This window comes from Cyprinus carpio, chromosome A13, assembly GCF_018340385.1.
Source record: "Cyprinus carpio isolate SPL01 chromosome A13, ASM1834038v1, whole genome shotgun sequence".
NCBI lineage: Eukaryota > Metazoa > Chordata > Actinopteri > Cypriniformes > Cyprinidae > Cyprinus > Cyprinus carpio.
In genome coordinates, this window is record NC_056584.1 from 2,178,225 (window position 1) to 2,194,527 (window position 16,303).

The 16,303-nt window shown below is 39.8% G+C and overlaps 1 protein-coding gene across 1 annotated transcript in view; it reads right to left on the reverse strand.

The window, feature by feature from the left end:
• Positions 1–6,699: 6,699 nt before the first annotated feature.
• The window catches only part of LOC109057482 (zinc transporter 6), an 18,244-nt gene continuing 8,640 nt past the window's right edge, over positions 6,700–16,303 (reverse strand). The window contains 11 exon segments of the mRNA XM_042768379.1: positions 6,700–7,402; positions 8,222–8,290; positions 8,398–8,445; positions 8,538–8,640; positions 9,044–9,163; positions 9,248–9,296; positions 9,723–9,817; positions 11,033–11,068; positions 12,515–12,595; positions 13,989–14,054; positions 14,776–14,818. Coding sequence (XP_042624313.1) covers positions 6,842–7,402; positions 8,222–8,290; positions 8,398–8,445; positions 8,538–8,640; positions 9,044–9,163; positions 9,248–9,296; positions 9,723–9,817; positions 11,033–11,068; positions 12,515–12,595; positions 13,989–14,054; positions 14,776–14,818 — 1,271 coding nt within the window. The 3' untranslated portion in view covers positions 6,700–6,841.

The following is a 16,303-nucleotide window of genomic DNA, read 5'->3' on the forward strand; positions in this document are numbered from 1 at the left end:
GTGTATGATGATCCGCATACACACAGGGTGCAATTGATAAATTCTATCAGCAGCATCTGTCCAAAGATGTCATCCCACTCCAGAAGATGTATTTTAGGGCCTCATTGTTCCGGCATGACTCGTGGTAGAGATCTAAAAACTCCTCCACATACTCCTCCATAGGGTGGCCATTGACACAGACAGTCTTTGGGATTGAAACATGAAAACCCTGCTGAGTTCATTGCTGTCGTCTGCTATTCTGTCACAGGTGAACCCAAATGGAGACAGAATATGAACAGGTGCCACTTGGAAACACAGAACCGTAAAGATACACCCTAACAAAAACACAAGGGAGAATCCAATGACAACAGTACGTTAGTCCAGATAAGTACGGTCTGTAATCCACACAAAGGAACATAAACAATAGCAAACAACCAGTGTGTGTTTGTGTGTGAGCTTTACAGTTCTTGATGAGGAGATGATTGCAGTCCAATTGATTGGATGATTGGAGAGTGAGCAGATTGAGGATGGTGAGTGTGACACTGTTGAGGGACAATAGAGGGAAACCTTGACATAAAATATAACTAAATATAAATATATTTAAAATATAAATTCTTCCCATCATTGTTGCTTTTTCCTTAAACGACAACTGAATGATCTGACCAAAGTCCACAGCAGAACCAGAGGAACAGAAGAATGGAGCAAAGCCGTAGCGAATCAAAGTGGAGCAGGAGGATTTGAAGACCATGGTGCAGCTGGAGTTTGGAGAAGTCATGGTGGGATTGGAGAATCAGTAGATTGTAAATGATTTGGGGGACATAGGAACCACGGTAGAACCAGGGGAGTGGCAAACATCAGACTGACCAGTCTTAGAGCAAAACTGTGTGTGCAAAAGAGGATAAGTAAGCGGCTTAAGGCAGATGTGATTGAAAGAAGGAAAGCATGTCAGTGATTGGTTTACCTTAGACACTGATTGTAGGACGAAAGTGCTTTTAAATAAGTTGAATACTGATTTATAATCTGATGAATACTATCTTTTGCTATAATGAGACAGATTGGACTGTAAGGAAGTTTGTTAGTTTGTGTTATGAATGATAATGTTGAGTTAGCATGCATGCAGTTCACATGCATATCACAGTACTGTGTATAACTGTGAACTAAGAAACATGATTGTAAATGGATATTTTATTCTATTTTCTTTAAGGTTATTATCTAATTGAACTTTAAAAACATAATCTGATGGATTATTAATCTAATCAAACCTAAGGTTGATGTATAAAACACACTGCAACTAAGTCAAAAATGTAACAAGTTTATTGAAGATTAAAACAAGTAAAAGCCATTTGGAGTTGATCCATGTGTTGACTATGCCCTTTATCGAGTTCAAGGCAAAGAATGACATGTGAAATCCAAAGTAACAACACATGGCATAGCAGATGGAGCAAGGGACCACCACAGTGGAGCAACAGTCCACTGGGGATCTGGCAAAGCAGAGGACCTCAGGGTAGCCAGAAGAGCAGGAGACCACTGAAGGGATGGCCATGGTAGCAGGTGACCCAGGGAGAGCTGGTACAGAAGACCAAGGCAGCCTCCAGTTGTCAGCACAGGCAGGCATGGTGGAGCCGGAGGAACGAGAAACCTTGTAAGCGGCATAGAGACAGAAAAGCCCAGTTAAGTGGGCAGAGATTTCACGGGGAAAGCGATCGAGCCATGGAGAAGCTCAGTGGATCAGGGGACTTTGTGAGCGCAAGAAAAACTTCTTGGTCATGCCAAAGAGTACAGGGAGCTCAGAGGAAGCTGCAGCGGCTGCTGCTGCAGGAAGCTCAGAGACAACATTTGGGCAAGAATTAGATCTGATGAATGGATTAACAAGGGAAGACCCCGGGGTAAGTTCTGGGTCTGGAGTGGACTCTGTTGACTCTGGGAAGACTGAAGAAGATTGTGGAGGTTTCAGGAAAACTCAGAGAACTCAAAAAATGTATCTTCCACAGTAAACAAGAAACCACTTAACCATAGGTCATACTCTATGTCAGGGGTCGCTAATTGGCTGATTCCGGTTAGAATCTGGACCACGAGATGCATTCATCCAGACCGCAAAACCTTTTGACATTATGAAATAAATAAATGCCAGACGCTTTTTTCTAACAAAATCAAATTGATATCAAGCACATCAAGGTCAGCTTAGTAGAGCTGTCTGGGTCCAGCTGCACCACAGGTTGCTACTACAGTTAACTGTTACTAAGGTCAGAAGTGCAGTGAAGAGAGTATTCCCTGTTTCCACCTTTATTTAGCACTGACCACATGTGATCAGATCACCAAATACAGATCTTAATCTTAACATCTGCTGGACACACGGTCAATGTTTCTATGACAGATCAGCAGTAGCTCCGAAGTCCCAACATTCTTAGCCTCCGGAGTTACTAACAAAAATACCTTTAAAGAGTAAAAGAAAAGAAAGACTGAAGATGAATGAAAGAGGATGTAGGAGAGGGACTCGTACTAGATGAGCTAAAGTCGTGGAAGCAAAATTACGTCATGAAGTGTGAATCTCATTTAATCTCTCGACTGGAAGAAGAGAGTACTGCACAATATGCTCTCGAAGCATTACAAGCATGCTGGGTAACTGTAAGCCAAGCATTAATTTAGTCTATAAAAATATAAGAAATGGCTTCTCTTATCTCTACAGATTCATGCTCTGCATTCTTCAACCTTTGTCAGTTTAACAGATTTGGCCTCATGTGACCTTTGAGTGAATGTGTCAGGCCCTTTTAGGATCAAACCTGTCTCACTACCAAACACAAAAGAGTCCTGAAAAAAAAAAAAAAAAACACACAACGCTGCGGTCTAATTGATGACACACACGGACCCATACACGCACTTCCACCACACTTCAGCAAATCACAGTTTTGGTTCATTAATGTTTGTGAATCAATGCATTGTAATATTTAGAGCTTGTCATCTGGCTTCATTCTTAAATAAAACTCATGCATATAAAAACACTGTTTGACCAGGAATAAGTGTGTCACTAAACCTTTTGTCCCTAATTCTTGGTGATGAATGATGTTTGATCGACCTCATCAAACCAAAGCAACCAAAACCTGAAAAACCCTTCACGGCTTTCATTGTGTGTATTCACATACAAAGAATACAACACCTAAGTGGACCATTGACAAATATTGAAATATCTAAGAGACTTTTAATATACAATGTAGCTTGCAAAATTGTTTATTATTTTTGATTGACCATATGGGAAAAAGGTGCTTTTTGCCCACAGAAGCTTGTAGTTACAGCATCTGCCAGCAGGTGCTAACTACCAAAGCTAACTAACCTAAGCCAAGTGTTAATATGTATGACAGTTATGTTAATATGTATGACAGTTATTTTTTTCCTTACAGCATTTGAGTTGGGATCGAACAGAATGTGTGAATTTGTGGAATTTTCAAAGCTAATTAAGCAGAAAACGGACAAGAGAAAGATGAGAAATCTGGTCCGCATGTGGTCCACTTGAGATGTGGTGGAAATATCCATGACTTTATAATACATTCATGTATAGTTTCTCGTACAGTCTACATTCTCAATTTAGCAGAGAATCCTTTACCGGTCTAAAGTAATCGTTGATCCATTCATCATGTGCAAAAGCTTCCAGGTCACATATGCTGCTACTGCTTTCTTCAAATCCTACCAAAGATGTTCAGTGGGATTTAAATCCTGAGACTAAGCAGGCCACTAAAGAACATCGATGACCCCTGAGCCAAGCTTTGGTAGATTTGGATGCATACTTGGGATCACTGTCCTGTTGGAAGGCCACGCTTGTTTGGTGTTCTTATAGTATGTTCTGAAGTCTTGCGATCCTTTGGCAGTAAATTGAGGGTTTTTCTCAGCTGCTCTGATCAAACATCTTATTCACCTTGATGAACATTTCCACGGCACCATACATTTTAAACTAACAAATGATGCATCTGATAGCAAATGATAGCCTTTTTGATGTATTAAAAAAAGTGTATTTTTTTAGATTTTGTGAGAACTCTTTTGCTTTGGCCACAGAACCCATGTACCCGCAGTGTTTCTGACCTTCCCTGGACTGCACTGCTGATGAATAGCGTGGTACTCTCCAAGTGATCTGGTGGGCTCCATCTCTGGTGGAGTGTCATTCAGAGACTCTGAGGAGCCTGGTCCAGTGCTGTAGGGTGAGGAGTGATCTACTAACTCCAATCTGATGACTCCTGTTTTTTTTTTTTCCATTCCTGTGCATTCCTTTGTGCATCCCAATGTCAAGACTTTACTGACCTAGGGAAGAATGAAAAGCTAATGCCTCAGGTCAGACTGCTCAGGTTTTGACATGATGGCAGCCATCTATTTTGTGACATATCCAAATATATTTTGTATTGAAATATGATTGCAGCCCTGTAATGGACTCGACAATCGGTTCAGGATGTTTTCTCCACCTGTGACCTGAGACGCTTCAGCTGGATTGGCTTCAGCTTGTACACAATGTGTCATTTTTAATGATTGTGACAGCATTCCTGTAGCTCTCACAGTAGAGTGTGTGTCATTTTTAATGATTGTGACAGCATTCCTGTAGCTCTCACAGTAGTATTCACAATGACTAAGGGGCTGTTCACACAGAACGTCTGTAGCTCTCACAGTAGAGTGTAAGGGGACAGTTAATTGGAGGAAAAATGCAGGGTCATGGGAAGTTTTTTTTTAAGCTGACCGTCTTTTAACTTGTGCAAGCACAATATTCAAATATGTCCATTTAGTGTGTTTACATAGATAAAACAATGGAAAATTCACAGTTCATACAGTATAATCACTTTAATGTGTTTATCTACAATGAAGTGAATGATTTTTTATATTGTAAATTTAATTTTCATTTTATTGGAGGATAACCCCTAGAGATGAAAACATCTAGATCTAGAATCTAGTGTTATATTGTAAATCTAGAATTAGTTTGAGTAATTTGCATTATTGGGGTTAGCAGTGTTGCCTCACGGCAGGATGGTTGCCAGTTCGATTCCCGGATGAGCCAGGAGAGTTTTCAGTGTATAGTTTGAATGTTCTCCCTTTGTCAGCGTGGGTTTCCAGATTTTTCCTAATCACAAAGACATGCAAGTGAATGGGACATTGATGTCTATGGAGTTACACAAATTGCATCCAGATTAAAAGCAGCTGTGTGTATAATTCTGCTGTGGCGACCTCTAACAGGAGCAGCTAAAAGAGTGGATGGAATTAGCAGGTTGCAGAATTAAAGAATCGTCTCCTTATCAATCCATGCGTATATTTCAGGGCAGGCCAACGCCGGTCCAGAAGAGCCAGACTCCTGCAGAGTTTTGCTCCAACCTTGATCAAAACTCACCTGCCTGTAGCGTTCTTGTAACCTTTAGACCTCAAGTCGACTGTTCAAGTGTGTTTGATTAGGGTTGGAGAGAAACTCTGCAGGACGGTGGCTCTCCAAAACCAAAGTTGGTCATCCCTGGTGTATTTGAACAACTGACCACAACAAACGAGAATATTGCAATTCAAGAAAATTCAAAACAGAAGATGCATTCTGGCACATTCTCAGATGATTCTTAATACCACACCTTTGTCAAGGCAACTTAGTCTGTTCCGACAAACTTTGTATTTAGAGTTAAACATGATTGACATTTACAAGACACTCTCAGCTCAATTCTGAATGGCACACAACCCTGCTGAACAGACATTCCTCCTGTGTAATTTGTGTGAAAACATGACGTAATGAACAAGCTCCTCCATATGCCCACATTTGGTTTAATTAATGTTCAATGCAATTATTGGTGCACAAAAAGATGAGAAACTCTAAACAAATGCTGCATCCCCATTCGCATACTATCCATCCTAAATAGTATTCGAAAATAAAATTAGTATGCCAAAGGTACACGGATGGTCTACGATTTCTGGTAGAAATTCGAAGTGCAGATCCACACAGTAATGGCTAATATTGTCCACAACACATTGTGTGTTGGAAGAGGATTCGATTAGAACTACAAACATGCATTTAAAAAAAAAAAAGTGTTAAAAACTACAAACATGGTGGGTTTGCGAGACTAACGGACAGGTAGAGAAAGGGTTTGAGTGATAAATAAAATCTAACCTGATGAATTTTTTTTTAATTGAATGTTATCTGCATTATATATTTCATCTGCAGCAACATTGCAAATTTTTATAAAGACATTTGGTCATTACCTTTTAAATGCATCATTATGCAAACACATAAGGGAGAGTTCTTGGCATGAAAGACCCACGACCAGCAGATCAACGTGCCTCTTCATTTCTCTCCAATACAGGAAGAAATTACAGTAAATTAAGCTAAATGTGGATGATGTTAACTGTGACAAGATGACTGACAGTGCAGTTTAAACGGTGACAGGATGTACGTAACGAAGCAACAGAGCGTCCATTAAAGACACAGTTATGATGAAGTAGTTCGTCCCTAAGCTTGCCTACTATTCTACATACTCAAAACAGCTTTTTCTTCACAAAAAGAGTACATACTTTCAGGGCATAGTATAAGTAGGCGAATTGCGACGCAGCAAAAATTATTATTAAAATGAAACACTGCACTCTTGAACTCTGTTCACACTGACAGTGAATAAATCGCTGGAGACAGTGAGTCTCGTCCGGTTCTTGTAGGCAGCATCCAACTGTCAGTGTGAACTTTATGAAGATGTCGTAAAAAAACAAACCAATAATGCGACTTCACAGATGCCTGATAGAGGTTTAATACAAATAAAGAATACAGATAAAACATCCATTGAGAAAAAAAACTGTTGCTTTTGGTCCCGTAAAAATAAATACTCAGGGTAGTGGTGGGCTAGCGGTGCGTGATGATCATGTGATCAGCTCACGGTCTCTGCTGGCCAGTTTGTGACGAGGGCAGACTGCTTCCGTATCTGTGTGGAGCTGCATTCACAGTCCTGTATCCTTGAACAGACGGCATCCGCGTCCCCACCCCAAAGCCCAGCCTCATGGCGGGACCGTCACTGGGGTGCGCAAAGCCCTGGTTCAGCATGCTGGAGTATGGGGACATCCCATAGGAGAGAGGCGCATTGAAGGGCCTGTGCTGATGGGCCGTCTGAAACACCACGGGCTGGACGTGTTTCCCCGGCGTGTTGAAGGAGAACTCGGGCGGAGGGCTGCTGGGCTTCGCAGGCGTAGATGTGGCCGGGTTTGACTCATCATGCTGTTTGGACATCACAGGAGGAAAGGCAGCGGAAGTGACGTACTCGGAGAGGCTGAGCGAGCCGGTGGGGAGGGTGCTGGAGGTCAGCGAGTGACGGGCCCAGTCGTCTTTAAAGATCTGAACGGTCAGCGTGGACACTAGCGTGTTCAGCCGGTTGGTCACATGGGCCAAAACCATCTGCTCATCAGCATCTCTGCGAATACGGACGTGGACAGAGCCAGCCTGCGCAAAAACACAGTGAATTAAGATCTCCTACCTGAGGCCTCATGTGAGTGTTTTTACTGGAGAGTTGAGTGATCGGGCCTCTCCTATAATACTGAAGTCCTTAAAAGTGGTTTGTTACTGTACAGAAGATTCATGCATGCGTTATCAAGCAGCCGACACAAAGGTCCATCAAGCGGCTGAATTACTTTTACGTCATTATCACAGTGGTTCAACCGAGAGAACTATCAGATATATAAATTAATATATGACTTTCATTCATCTTTGAAACAAAAATGAAGATATATTTAAAGGAACAAGAGTTATTTCTGTCCCTCCAATGAAAATCTATTCCACCAAAACTATGAGGCTTCATAAAGACATTAAGTAATCCATTACTAAATGTGGTCAACAGCAGCTCAAACGTACTTGCTTGATGTACCTCATCATGTCCCTTCACAAGACTTCGATTAAACTGCACGATTCATATGTGGACTACTTTTACAATGTCTTTATGAACCGTTTGAAGCTTAAAAAGATTGGTTGCTTGGACTTAAAATGCAGAGACAAAAAGGACAATCCTCTTTTGTGCTCTGAAGATCAAAGTAAGTCTTATGGGTTTGGAACGACATGAAGGTAATTAAATGAAGTCATTTTAAAGGCTATTGTTTGCTTGGGTCTATTTTTATTACAACAAAAAAAATTACTTTTGATGATCCGATTACTCGGTTAATCGTCAGAATAATCGTCAGACTACTCGATTACCAAAATAATCATTAGTGACAGCCCTAGTACGCATGTGCCGGAAACAAAGGTCATCAAGAAAGAATATCTACACACCAAAGAGCCAAAGCCAATGGTCCAAAAGTGTTCATTTCTGACTTCAAGAACTCCATCCAACGTGGACACCTGAAAAACATCAAGAACCAAACAAACATGAGAGAACTGCACGTGCACCACAGATATTAAAATGCAAATAAACATCTGATAGATAATGTGAGTGAAGATGACCTGACCTCTCTGAGCAGTTTATCAAGCTGACCGATGACGTGAGAAGGGGTGGTCTGCAGGAAAGAGAGAACAACCCTGATATTACCGTTCCAGACATGTGCCACAGGATCAATTCAAACATGAGCGATCGCACACTGAAACACACCTGCAGCAGCACCTTCCCGCTGTACACACTCATGGGGTACATGGTGCCGAAGATCATGAGGGCGATGGCCATGGCAGACGCTGTGTCCATCGCATTATAGTTACTGCACAACAACGACACCAGAAGATCACGTGACTCAGTGACATCATCTCTACTGTAGAGCACATGTCAAAACGCCTCTCTGAGCTAATATACCTGGCCAGCTGTTTTATAAATGATGTGCTTATGACGAGGACGCATACTTCATATTTAATGTAAATAAGCTATTATGTATGTTTTAGTGTGGTTTTAATATGGGATAAGATTAAGGGAGGTATTCAAAGAGATCTAATAGTAATAGTAAAAACGTAATAGTAGTAAAAAAAAATAGACTGCTGTGGTAGGGATGTAGAGTTAACAATGTACTAGAACTGCTGCAGTAGGGAGTGCAGGAGCAGATGAGCCTGACGGATGCTTGTGAAACATTTGTGACATCATATATATAAGACAAAGTGTGGTCTCCTCACTTGATTTCGATGAGCATGTACGTGATGCCCAAAGCAAAAGCTCCAGCGAGGTTGATCAGCACAAACGGGTTCATTCTGGGCAGGAGAACGCTGCTGAGCGCCGGGATGAGTCCACACAGACTGCACACAAACATTCACAAGTCTATGCATCATTGACATCACATTCTTCACCATACATCGTACAGAGCGGGAAGTATGCGCTACCTTCGGCTCAGATCGGCCACGTGCTCCTGAAGCCAGCTGGTGCTCGCGGCTAAAGACACACAGAGAAACACCAATCACACCTCAGTCGGCTGTGTTCTGCTCAACACATCCATACACACATTTCTGTCTTTGCATGGACAACAGTGCTTGAGTGATTTGAGTGCTCAAAAACAAATGGTCACTAAAATTTAAAACATGTCTTGTTATGTTACACAGTTGGCAAAACAATGCTATAGATCTTCTGTTATTATGAGAAGTGCAATGATATTTTCTGTTCATTATGAAACTGTCTTTTATGAATGATCATCGCTGAACCTTAAAACTACTGCAGAACTGAACCTGTAGACATCTGGGATGCATACTCAATGAAATGTTGTTTGATTGTGAGCAGGAGTCATTAAACAGGCCAATGAGTGGCTCTCAGACCTCACATGGGCCACACTTAGAAACAGGCTGCTAGCGGAAAAGATCTTACCTTCAGACACGAAGACGAAGGGCTTGTTTTTGACCGACAGCAGAGTCAAGAGATTAAAAAACAGAGCCACGAATGTTCCCACCAGCAGACGCCCCCTAAAACAAACAGAAACAAAGTTTCATCCTTTCTCAACATATGTGGGAACATTCAAGAACTTCATCTGGACAGTACAGATGGATGAACAGAGACAATTTGACTTTGAAATCTTTTATTCCAAAATATCAGATTTTGGAAAAAAATCTGAGGTCTGAGGTCTGAAGGCCGGGACACACCAAGCCGATAGTCGGTCTACTTTTATCAGTGTTTTCCACACTTTGACTCTGGTCAGGCTCAAGTTGGCATCAGTTTGCCCGATTCAGCAGGGCTGTCCGCGAGAGAGAGAACTCTGATCACGTTCGTTTTAGCAAACGAGTCAGTGCACGAGAATTAAAGCGAAAGTGGTGAGTGATGGAAGGTAGGTAGTGGGTGCAGAGACTTTAGCATTGCAATATGTGGATATTTTCAAAACAGCATGAGCTGCTTAAAAAGAAGGAAGTTATCAGCATATCTGATATTCAAAATGGTAAGCAAGCACTGCTTTGTTTATGTTTTGTATATTTGCGTATCTCTCGTATTTCCTTATTTTGGTTTCTACTTTTAACTGCTGAATCTAGACTAATGATAGCTGCTGATGTAGACGGTTCATTCCTCTCACGCAGACGCAGAACACATGTGCTAGTCTGCAGTCGGCTGTAGTGTGAGCGGTGTGTTCAACCAGACGTGAGGCGACAACACCCTCGGTTTTCATCGTCGCTAGATCTCTGAAGTCAGCTTGGTGCGTCCCGGGCCTTAAAACCTCCTCCAAGAGGGCTGTTGTTTGAGGGGTGTTTCAGCTTTTCTGATCTTGAAAAGCATGATCATGCCATGATTGTACTTGACAGAGCCAGAACAGAGTATTGAGGCATGTCCTTCATCTTAATTTGGACTTCTAATTTTATGCATTTGATGTAGCGATAAAAGAATGGGAAAACTTGTTCCACAAAATAAACAGGTCACATGTTTAATTCACTTTCGATATGGGGCTTATGTGTGTACATATTTGTTTATCATTAGTCGTGTATTCATGTGTGTGTGAAGAAACCTGAAATCTCCTACACCGTGGAGAGCAAATGGTGAAAAGAAATACGCAGTAATGTCTTAATGATCATGTAAAAATGCAGAAAAGTTAGTGTGAAGATCAGGCTTAAAAAATCAGCTCAGTATAAAAACAGTGAAGCGGAAATCCTCCAGTGTGTGTGTGTGTGTGTGTGTTCAGTGATTGTTGTACTCACGTGTGCACCTCGGGCTGCTCCACAAAGCGCTCCACACTGAGAAAGAAGGAAACGCACAGTTAGCGCACACACCTGAGAGGTACTTCATAACATCATGTCAGAGCCACTCCTGAGAGTCTGAAACACTACAGTGAGCAGAAAACCCCAAGCCAGCTTCAGCAGAAGAAGTGATGGTGTTTTTTTATTTTTTATTACAGGGACAGTGCATATTAATAAACATTTCTGCCAATATGCCAGAGTTAGCCAGAAGGCTATTTTTCATCTGCAGTCCCAGGACAGATGTTAAAAGTCACCCTAAAAGACATCTGATGTTTTTTTTATTTTATTGTCGAGTAGTCATTTGATCTCGTATGACCTAATCTAAGAGCCTGCAATCATGTGGTCTGACCAGTGTGACTGTAATTCAGCTCTCCTGGATGCAATTCAGAGCAAACGCAGTCGAACCTGAAGCTGCTGAGCCGTGTTTGGATGAACGTGTAAATATATGCTGCGAGCTTTCCTCTCAATAACGAAATAAACACAACATAAACTGACAGCGGAGAGAAAGCAGCAGTTAAGAAAGCATCTGATTACAGCGATGTGGATTTTACGCTCTAGTAAAGTTCAGTCACATCACGTTTATTTATATAGTACTTTATGCAACTTAAGTATGCAAGTATTTTAGCCTTAAATCAAGCAGCTTTACAGTATTAAACATGAAAAAACCAGAGTCAGTGTCACTTTCAGTTAGAATTACAACTTGATTTTCTGTTATAAAGCGGCTCTCCAGTGTGGAGCTAACTAATGATAAAATCTTTTTATTAGTGGGTAAAAAATGTCATTTAATTAAAGTGATAAATTTGGTTTGCAGAGATCAAAGCTTGATCTAGCTCAGGACTGTTTTGATTATCATAACCATGTAAGATATTATAAGAGAGATTATGTTTTGAATAAAATAGTTTATCCAAAAAAAAATGCGTCTCATCATCACTTACCTTTATTTTGTTTCTTATCCATGTGACTTACAAAAGAAATTTTTCATACAGCTAATTAAATGGTGAAAGAGAGAGTTTCTCTGCCATCTCATTTTGTGCCTTAAATATATTTGTGTGTACAAATTAATAATACAATTGTAATTACATAATATGACTTTCAAGACCTGAAGGGCTTACCTTCATTTATTTAGAATATGTATATTCAATATGTATAACTCAATATTTTAACTAATTGCAAAAGCTGAATAATCAACAATTGTCTACTGATTAACCAGTGAAATAATCGTCGATTTTTTGATTAGTCGCTGTAATAATTGTTAGATTAACCGATTATCAAATTAATCGTTGGTTGCAGCCCTACTCGTGTGTGTGTGTGTGTGTGTGTGTGTGTGTGTGTGTGTGTGTGGTGAATGTGAACGTGAGTCAGTCGGGTCACCGGCGCTGTCCACATTCCCCCAGCAGTGAAATATTGACAGGATCAAGTTCTGCAGACACACACGAATCTCACCTTTCCTTCAGGATGAAGAGAGCGCCCAGCTGAACCAGCACAGTGGAGGCAAACACCGCCAGCACTTCAAAACGCTCGAAGCTGAGACCACAAAACACACATCAACACTGAGCAGAAACACAAACACCACTGGAAGGACAGCTGCTTTGTCATTGAAGCTCTGGGGATAATGTTAGGAAGAAAAATTCAGAGTAGAATACTAATATCTATATAACCTTTGACCGGGAGCATGTGCTGCCACAAAAAAAGACGTGATATTATCAGGACATTGTGAAAATATACCAAAATATACCAGAGATTGGTTTACTTCTTGTTTGTTTTTTTTTTTTTTTTTTTTTTTTTGCCAGTTTTGGAGAGGAGAAGCTAATCTCCAGAAACGTGAAACTCATAACTACACATTAAACAGATCTCTCCCTTTACTAAAAAACACAGACAGCTCTCTGTGCAGGACCCCAGTTTGACCAGCGACGGCACCAACAAGTGAGAGTCACACTCACACATAACTCCAAAACTTTAGCACGGCGAGTCAAAAGGTTGGTATCTTTTGAAAGAAAACGTAAAAAAAAAAAAAAAAAAAAAATATGCTAATAAAAGGTAAAAAAAATGAATAAAAAAAAAATAAAGTTTGCTCAAGGGAAATTATACATATCTTTCTTATTTGTCATGCAATATCTTAGGTCTATGCTGCCCTTTAGTGTTTATCTGTTAGAACTGTGCGTGGAATATCTTTAGATCGGGGCCATGAATTATGTTGATTTTTTTTAATCGTGTGAATCTTCTGAAAGTAACGAGGTGTGATTTACTACAATCGATGTATGTTTCATGAAGTTACGAGCGAAAAAGCCAACTTAATTTTTTCCTTAGATACATGTGTGTCTGTGAGCTTTTATGTGCGTTATAACTCCATGAGAATATCTTTAGATCTGAGTGCGATCGATGCATGTTTCATGAAGTTGTGTGTGAAATCGTGAAATAAATGCCACGTTGTTTGTGGTTTAGTGAATTAAATAAGTTTAGTCATAACCCCAAACAATTACACTTCTTGTATTCTACTCCGTGAGACCTTTCAGTTGACATATGACACATGATTATCTGAGCTGTATGACACCTATTTTGTGCCGATCAAGGCAGGAGTTTCTAAAAATATGATTATTAATTTTTTCGCAGCTAGGTTGTGCCTGCCAGCGGTTCACTCGGTTTTATACTGATTACTCAGCGCTCGTTAGGAGTTGATCACAATGGTTAGATGCTGAGTTTCTCAGCTTTAAAATGATACCTATTTTGTATTTGATATTCCTGTTAGTGGTTGCTTTGTAATTTAACTTTTGGGTGAACAGTTTACTATGGTATCAGTACCAGTGCCATAAAAATGCCATCTTGCATGTGTGTCCAACAGAGAGAAGAACTCTGAAGTGAGAAAATAAACTCATCATATAATAAACACATTGATATTTGAAGTATGAACCGTTCTTACCCAAACGAGTACACTTGGCTGGGTTTCTTCATGGTCACCCAGAAACTCAGCAAACAGGTGATCAGACTGTGAGAGCGAAAGACGGTTAACAACCACCGGGATGCACAACTAAACGCAATGCAACTATGACCATAAGAGTGAAATCATACGGCAGAAATACATGATAAATACAGCAGAAGTGTTGCTTCCCTTTCGTTCATTCAGCTAGCTGGGTATGAACCTGTGTGCAGGCACATACAGTCAAACCAAACATTATTCAGACACCAGATATCATTTCTGATATTTTTTTAACTAGTGGGTGAATGACACTATAGTTCATTTATATAAGTGAGGAAACCAAAATAAACCGTGACACATTATACCCAAAAATTCTTCATACAGTGGACTACCAGTAAAAATGATTCAGACACTTTGACCTGAGCATGTTTTAAGTGTTATCTGACATTATCAAGATGAATTTGTTCTGACACAGTTTATCTCTTGAGTTCTTGTCATATTTTATTACCGTTTTCTAAACTGTGATAATGCGTAAAAAGTTGAAGGCTTCTGAATAAATTGGTTTGACTGTAGTTATAAGCTGCTGAACAGTGTAGTTTTGTTTTTTTATTGCAGTGCTGTTTTTAGATCCCAGACATTAGCACTAGTAATGATTATTCTGACCATCACAAACACTGGGTTTTGCTGAAGTAAGAAGTTTGTGTAGCACTGATGAGTGTTAGTATCTGCTAAACACAGAAACACAAGTGGAACAAGCTCTTAATGCAATTTCACCAACAATGACACTTACCTAAAGAGATCGAAGATGGTGAGGTATGTGTATGCGGTTAAGGCTGAAACACAAGACAGATATGTTGCTCACACTCACTCATAAACAAGCAATAATATTACAACATCTACACAATAACAGCATTTCAATCTTTGGGTGACATTTTTCACCTACCAAATAAAAAATTTCAATCTTTGGGTATAAATTTTATATATATATATATATATATATATATATATATAAACTTGTTTTAAACACATGGAAAAACATACTAAGTAGTGCTATCGATTTAACACATTACTTTAATTTTAATTATGAAAAAAAGAAAACAACAGCAACAACAACACATTAAATACTTGAGGTATTTAATGCACTGCTCCATCTCACACTAACGAGTCTACTAGAATGCAGCTGTATGAGCCTAAAATTCAAGATATGAAGCAAAAAAGCACCCTCTTATATTTATATAATATGATATAGTCTATTAATATCACACCAGTAAGAGTGATTCAGTTCTGAACGAACAGTGATTCAGTGAATCATTCATAAAGGCAGTCACTAGCTTCGTTTCTGAATGAATCAGCTGTTTGAAAGAATGACTCGCTCATTAGGACAGTGACACACCGCCACCGTCCGCTGCTTAACTTTACATATATGGGTAATGAATTCAAAATATTTCTTTCTAAAGCTAGGCTAATTTTTATCATGTCTATTCTCATCAAACACAATAATGACTTTAAATCATCTTTTGGGGTAATTTCTCAACTAAAACTGATGTGTGATTAATTTGTGATTAATTAGATTAGTTAAGCGGCACATCATATCACTGAATAGATTAAATTTTTATATTCACATGACACCCCTAAGGCCCGTTCTCACCAAGAACAATAACTATAAACATCACGAGCGTCCACACCTGTTTCTTACAGTCTACGGTCCACACCAGCGAACGATGTCGTCTGTTTATTCTAAGTGCACGCTTGTCTGTCACTTTAAATTCTCGAGCTCGTCATCAGCTGGGAAAAAATCATTTTGAAAGTGATTCCAAGATATCGTTTCTCTGTCTTTATCGTTATAGTTGAGGTGTGGACTCTGCTATTCTTTAATACTGAGAACGATTTTAGAACTATATCTTTATCGTTATCTTTATAGTTATCGTCCTTGGTGTGAACGGGCCTTAATACTAAAAAAAAAAAAAAAATCAAATTTTTACTGTCTAGAATTCAAAAGCGGTTAGTTATTTAGCAGGTATTTTCACATATAGCATGAAATAAACAGCCTCTGCAGAAGCACAGCTAACCCAGAGAGCAGTCGCTTCACTTCTGGAGATGATGGGAACGTGAATGCGTCACTAGGAAACACAAAACTCAATCTGCAACCACTTTTGAAGGTAATCTTTCTTTAGTACACTCCCTCAAGGTTCAGTGAGTCTGTGGTGTTTCTTCAAACACAAGCACACACACACACACACGCTCCGAGCACACTGAAGTCTGCATGTTTGTGACTGATCTTCATATACTGGGATTACATAAACCTGTGTTCATATGTA